This window comes from Fomitiporia mediterranea (genome assembly GCF_000271605.1).
Source record: "Fomitiporia mediterranea MF3/22 unplaced genomic scaffold FOMMEscaffold_5, whole genome shotgun sequence".
NCBI classification, from domain to species: Eukaryota; Fungi; Basidiomycota; class Agaricomycetes; order Hymenochaetales; family Hymenochaetaceae; genus Fomitiporia; species Fomitiporia mediterranea.
The window spans coordinates 3,613,307-3,620,272 of NW_006760390.1; the positions used below are offsets into that span (position 1 = coordinate 3,613,307).

Here is a 6,966-nt window from a genome sequence, read left to right on the forward strand (position 1 = left end):
CAATAAGAGCTCTTGTAGGGGGGGGGGGGGAAGGACTTATCCAGCAAAAATATGTTAGGAAAAGCAGGTGTATCCAAAATGAGAGGATTTGATATACCTAAAATAAGAAGTATGCAGTCACTTGGCTGTCAGTGCTCTGCATACACTGTACATAGCCTTACACATGTAAAATACTTAGCTCAGACGTGTGTAAATTCAGTGTTTCAGCTGTATATTTAGTAATGTTCAATAAATGCATAAATTGACTAGCTTGAAATCATTAATATTAGTCTGTATCCGAGCCAGGGGTCAAATATTGGCCAAGCTGCTAGGGAACTTCAAGTTAGCTTTATGTACAGAATTGAAGGCATCTTTCATGACATGCAGTAGGCTGTAGCTATAATAATGGACTTTGTACAGCTTGAATGTAGAACCCACTTGCTATTAAAGTTGACATATGGGTGGATCTGATGCTACTCAGCAATCAAGAAAATGCTTGCCATTTTCCTTCTAGTCTAGTAGTGCTTCTCAATTTACTTGTACTAAGATACTTGCACTTTGGCATGGAGGACAGTACTATTGTTGTGGGACTGTAGTGTACCTTAATACTTACTATATAGAGTATATGTCTGTGCAAGTCTTAGGAAGAGGTCTGACCCACTTCTCAGACTTGTGCTGAGAGCAGAAAATGATGATTGCTTACTTAAAGCAAATGCAAATTATTAAAAAGACAGAGATGAAACATACAAAGTAATAAACAATGTCTAGTAGTGTTACAAATAGTGATTGCTATGATTTGCACAGCTTGTGCAAGTCTTCTTACTGCTTTCCAGGGTACTCTCAGGCTGGCACAGTCTCAGACTTGTGTCACAACCTGTGCACAAGGCAGTAAGGGAAGTAAATTGAGAAGGGCTGATATGAGCTTCAATATTCTTCTGCAGTTTGCTGTATAAGCACATATGCTGTCACAGCAAGCATATCTGTAAATTACACTACTGTGAGGGAGTACTAACAGTAGCAGCACATATTGCTGCATCTAAATCTCAGTCCTAGTCAGTGAAGATCACCAATATTGATCTATCTCATTGTGAACCTCTGCATGTCAGATACCAGTAAAGCAGACATTCAAAGGCATATGTCAGACTAGACTGTGCTTCTCTAACTCTTTAAGATGCCTTCCTTTGTTTGTGAGGCTTGTGGTAAGGTCTTTAAGAAGAAGAATGCATGAGCAATTCATTGCAATTATTGTGTTGATGTAAGTAGTGGTCTGAACTCTCTAAAACACATTAGAGAGTCAAATAACAAAGTGAAAAAGAGAATGAGGTTAGGTATGTGTAATAGTATCTTGATTCTTAAGCAATGTTCACCATTTTGTGTAGCTGAGACCTAGGCATTCAAAGTGGAGGATGATACTCAGACTGTTCCAGCCCTATTTGACAAGCCTCTTGAGTTTCCTGAAGGAACTAAACACAAGAAACAACTACCAAAGTGATTTACAGATCTCCTACTATCTACTTTGAACTCGTCTGTACTTCCTACTGTATCTCTTCCACACCTTCTTGAGTTCATACCATCTTGGCTTCCTTCTCTACTGCCTTGAGTCCCCTCTCTGACTTGAGCAACTCCAGAAATTGTGTAAGGAACAAGAAGGAGGCTCTTTTTGTCTGAGCCAAATGAATACAAGTTGCTTCAAGAGTACCTGGATTTGCCAGATGACTTCCCTGACAAGACACTCAACCTTGAGGACTTATGCAACTTACCTAGACTTTCTACAGTTGATGCTCTGACTCAAACGTCCTCACTCCCCAAACTTATCACCAATAAATATGTACTGTTTAATAATGTAGCAACTTACCTTTTAACAAGCTGGGCGAATTGCAAAGTGAAAGAAAAGACAAATAACAAGCTAGATGTCCTTGTGCACAAAGTCTTGCTTTATCCAGACTTCAAGCTATTGGACTTAGTAGACTACAGAGCAAGGTGGGAGAATTCACACATTGACAGTCTACACCACAATAATGATTCCCCTGAGTCTTCCCATTCTGATGACTGGTGTGAAGGATCAGTTAAGATCAAGCTACCTCCTGAAGACAACAAGAAGTGGCCTGGGGGCAAAGAAAGAGCTCCTGAATTCGAAGTCAGGGGAATACACTACTGGCCCTTGCTAACAACAATCTTCAAAGCCTTGGACAACCCTTGTTCTCCTCCTTTTCATTATATGCCTTACAGGGAGCTTTGGAGACTAACAGTATGTGTGGTATTAGAGCTGTATAGCAAACTTTCTGCTGACCCTTGATTATCTCTCCTCTTCCTTAAGCACGACTCCTCTCCTGAACACATTTATAGTGAACTATATTGCTCAGATTATTGGTTGGAAGCCTACAAAGAAGTACAAAGCTTTCCAACACAAGACAGTGCTGAAAACTTTGTACTTCCTCTTATTCTCTATTCAGACTCAACACATCTTGCAAATTTCGGTTCTGCATCACTTTGGCTGATATACATGTACTTTGGAGGCTAATCTAAGTACATGTGTTGTAAATCTTTGTAGACAGCTTGCTATCATCTAGCATATATTCCTTCAGTGAGTACATTCCTTCTATATTTCTACTGTTCTTTGTGATACATGACCTGACATACAGTATTTATGTTGATAAAGCTCTCAGCATCAGTTCAAGATACATATAATGAGGTTTATGGACAATCTGCATCTTTGGAACTCCTCACTCACTTAAAGTGCAAACTATTTCAAGCTGTCTTGTCCTATATCCTCTTACAGCCTGAAATTCTCAAGGCATACAGCTCTGGTATTCTATTTGACTGCTTGGATGGAAAATTATGCAGGCTCTTCCCAAGGTTTGCTTTTTACTTAGCAGACTACCCTGAGAAGTATGTCTTGTATCTATTTGCTATCTTCTTGTTTGCATGTACTACAATCTTCACCTCAATTTATACAAGGATAACTGAACATTGCTACAGGATGCTCATTGCTAGCTTGTGTGTTTTAGGCAAATTCTTAAGCCCTACAGATATTATGCTAACCAAATTCAACCATATGCTTGGTACCAGAGCTGATCAACAAAGACAAACTCATAAATGTATTGATGATACAGTACAGTAAGAGAAGATTTCTAGGGCACAACAGTGGATTTTTCAATTAGGGAAGCCTGTAGAATTCACCTGGATAAAAAATCTCCTTAAGGACAGATCCCTCATACTAGTTAATGTAAGTGAACTGTTGCTATCCAGGCAATGCTCCTCATTACTCACTTATCTTATTTTTATAGAATGCTTTTTCTGTGCTTTGCAAGCATGGATTCAATTTCTTTGACTTATTTGTCCCAGACCCTATACACGAATTTGAGCTAGAGGTCTGGAAAGCAATATTTACCCACCTCTTGCACATTCTTTTTACACAGGGAGGAGAGAGCATACCAATGCTTAATAGGAGGTAAGCATCTATGTTACAGCCTCATCAATCACCTTGCTGTCATCTATTTAGATATATTCATTATATTTTAGGTATCACTGTACTCCTACATTTGGAATGGATACAATCTGGCAATTTTCCAGAAATACATTTGTAATGAAAAACATTGTAGCCAGAGACTTCAAAGATATTCTACAGGTAAGTGCCTCCCTCAAGACTATTGATATATATGTACTACAATAGGATGTGTATTACCTAGTGCACCATACTGGCCTTTGAGGATTTACTGCCAAAGAAATATAATAAAGTGGTCCTTGACCTTTTATTCATCTTGGTGACCTGGCATGTACTTACAAAGCTCTGCATTCATACAGAGACTACAGTTTGGTTCCTTGAGGAGACAACAACATTGCTGGGATACCAGGTATGATGCTTCAAGAAGACTGTATGCTCAGCCTACAATACACACAAACTCCTAAAGGAGATTGCTGCTTGAGGACGTCATCAAGCTGCCCTACTCAATAAGGGTAAGGCAAAGGGACTGGACGCAAAAACAATCAGATCTAGTGTGAAAACTAAAACACTCAACATCAATATGCTGAAATTTTATTCTCTTGGTACATATGCTTCTACCATTCGTTGATTCAGTATGACTGATTCATACAGCACACAAATTGTTAAGTGTCTACTTTACAATATGCTCTCCATGCTTATCTTGATTGTGTATCTTCACAGGGGGAGTCTCAGCATAGGAGACTCAAACGTATGTATGCTAGGACAAACAAGTAAGACACTGCAAAGGCAGTTTCACAACTAGAGGGTAGGACCTGTAAGATACATGAGATTAATTCTTGTATCAGCCTTAATGATGGATCTGGGGATCCTATCAAGCCAAGGGATCTTGAAGTCCATTATAACATGGTAGCATCAAAAAAGGATTCTATCCATCTTTATTAGTGGCTTTCAGATAATGATTCTGACCCAGCTTTACAGGTGAGTACATTATCAGTCTCCTCTTTCTATTTCATGTATACAAGCATTGATACATTACACACTTGCTAGAATTTCCTACTGAGTCTTCACAGGTACCTACTTGGACACATTCTCTCAAGACAGGAAGATGAGGCCTTCACTACAGACAAGCTATGCAGCCTCCACATAAAAAATGACAAGCTTTTCTGTCTCAAGGTGCTACACATCAATTACACAACCTACAACATTAGGAGAGCCTAAGATTCACTCAATCCACAGACACATGCTGATATCATGTTACTATTGGATAACACTGAACATCCCTACATTTATGCTTGAATAATCAGACTTTTTCATGTAGAGGTCAGCTATATGGGTCCAGGGGCCAACCCCAACTTCCAAAACTTTAATTGGCTCAATTTTGCTTGGGTTTGCTGGATGAAAGTCAATGAGAATGGCTCGTTTGTTAAGAGACAACTCCCTTGATTGCAATTCTATTGTCATACAGATCCTAGTGCCTTTGGATTCATTGACCTGAACCTTATTCTTCAAGGTGCTCATCTAATCCTACAATTCTCCAAGGGTACTGTCCAGACACTCTTGCCTCCATCCCTTGCTTGCTGACCCAAAGATAAGAACAAAGATTACAAATTTTACTTTGTAAACGTGTAAGCATGTTGTTGAGGCTTTCAAACTTGGAACGTATTAATACTGAGTCATTTTTGGTCCAATTTACTGCAGATTTGTTGATAGGGACATGTTCATACACTATTGAGGCAGAGGAATCAGACACAAAAGTATGTGGCATTTAAATAGCTACCTACTACATGACACACTATAAGAACAAAATGATGACAAGATGGATGGTGAAGTATTGGAAGAGGAGGAGGAGACTGATAGTAATGATGAGGATCTTGAAAGTGAAGAACAGAATGATGAGGAAGGTGAATTGGACAGTTATGCAGACCTGTAGTAAATATTAGATGTGCTATTTACATGTAAGGTAATTTTGTGGTCACATGCAGCAAATGACAATCTGTTGATCATCTGTACGACTGTTTTTGCTAATTGAATATGGCACTGTGAGTATTCTACTAGGCTGATTCCTTGTTACCATCTTACCAACTTTTGCAGTGAGCAAAATGAATCTTCTTTTAATGGGTGCCATCTATGCCTCCATCTTGGCTCAGTTTGCACTAACTGCAGTGTTCTTCAGAGCAATCCTTGACTTCACCACTATTACACAGTTTCTCACAGTTTGTAGGATAGAGAGTGCTACATGTGTTGCTGCTGTTTTTACAGATTCTTTTATTACTGTCACTATACTCTATTTGCTGCATCATATGTCTGTTGGTAATCTTCAATACACTACTACTGTCTGATTCAAGCATATACAGAATTTGCAAGGTTGTTTAGAGACTTGGAACAATAAGGATGGCCATTGGGTCAAAGTTTGCAAGCAGTACAGTATAACTCAACAGCTTCATCAAGGTCTTCTAGCTGTTCATGCTGCTCATATCTCTTACTTTGTTATCTTGCTTACTTTGTTGTCTCTCACAGTACTCTCCAGATGCACTTTCACCCAGGCTTGGCTCTGCAACAAGCAGTGACGACTCTTGATCCCCTGTTGATAATCTGCTCAATGTTGACTTTGATAAACTTGCTGAGTACCATTTGCAGCCTCACACAGTACTCTCCAGACACACTTTCACTTGGACTTGGCTCTGTAACAAGCAGTAATGACTCTCAATCCCCTGTTGATAATTTGCTTGATGTTGACTTTGATAACATGCTCACATTCCTTTTGCTTCACAGTTGCACACACACACTCCCAACAACTTGCATTCACAATTACCTTTGGTAAGTCCCTTCCCTCACTTGCATTTGACCTGAGATCTCCAGACTTACTTCTTATCTTACACAGCACTCTCCACACCCACCCCCCCTCTGTTTTTTGGGCCAATCTGGACACGTACAAAATGAAGGACACAAAATGTGTGTCCTGTAAGGCTGGCACTGATAAAATTCTGGGAGTGCTTAGGGAAGCACTCCCAGATCGTTATAGCTGTATTAAAACAGCTAAAATTGTGTAAGTTCTTATATTTTTTACTTTTTTCTACTACTAACATTATTATTATTATTATTAGGGGTGGTATTCATGAGTCAGGTAATGACAATACCCTACACCTTCTAATAAGATGTTTTGGGAAGAAGAAATTGGTAGGATCTATACACCTACCTTTTGTTAATAATGTGAGTTTTTTTACCTTTGTCTTGTCTTTCTTTGCTAATATTATCTTAAGGAATTCAATTTCAAGGGGGCAACTATTGGTTACAAGACAGCTAAAAAAATTGTAATTAAAAAGATCTTGTAATATTTTCTTTTGCTTTGTATTTTATTTACATCTGTTATACTTCTATAACACACACATTACAAACTAGTACTATATATTTATTAAGATTAGAACCCTAAAAATAGAGTTTTTAATTATTATATACATTAATTTGCCTTTTGTATTAATTATCTACTAAAAATAAATATTTTTGCTTAATTATATTACAGATATCACTCTGTTTTTAAGATT

At 38.4% G+C, this 6,966-nt stretch overlaps 3 protein-coding genes across 3 annotated transcripts; all 3 read left to right on the forward strand.

Moving 5' to 3' along the window:
• Nucleotides 1-1,642: 1,642 nt before the first annotated feature.
• Nucleotides 1,643-2,500, forward strand: FOMMEDRAFT_84016 (uncharacterized protein; the record flags this gene model as incomplete). The annotated part of the gene is made up of 2 exons (XM_007266139.1): nt 1,643-2,233; nt 2,297-2,500. Coding segments are annotated over 2 exons (795 nt in total), but the record flags the coding sequence as incomplete, so codon positions are not given.
• A 126-nt stretch (nt 2,501-2,626) lies between these two features.
• Nucleotides 2,627-3,100, forward strand: FOMMEDRAFT_83009 (uncharacterized protein; the record flags this gene model as incomplete). The annotated part of the gene is made up of 2 exons (XM_007266140.1): nt 2,627-2,868; nt 2,959-3,100. 2 exons carry the CDS (start codon nt 2,627-2,629, stop codon nt 3,098-3,100), a joined length of 384 nt encoding a protein of 127 aa, XP_007266202.1.
• Nucleotides 3,101-3,499: 399 nt separating this feature from the next.
• Nucleotides 3,500-3,839, forward strand: FOMMEDRAFT_81679 (uncharacterized protein; the record flags this gene model as incomplete). The annotated part of the gene is made up of 2 exons (XM_007266141.1): nt 3,500-3,607; nt 3,669-3,839. Coding segments are annotated over 2 exons (279 nt in total), but the record flags the coding sequence as incomplete, so codon positions are not given.
• Nucleotides 3,840-6,966: the final 3,127 nt, after the last annotated feature.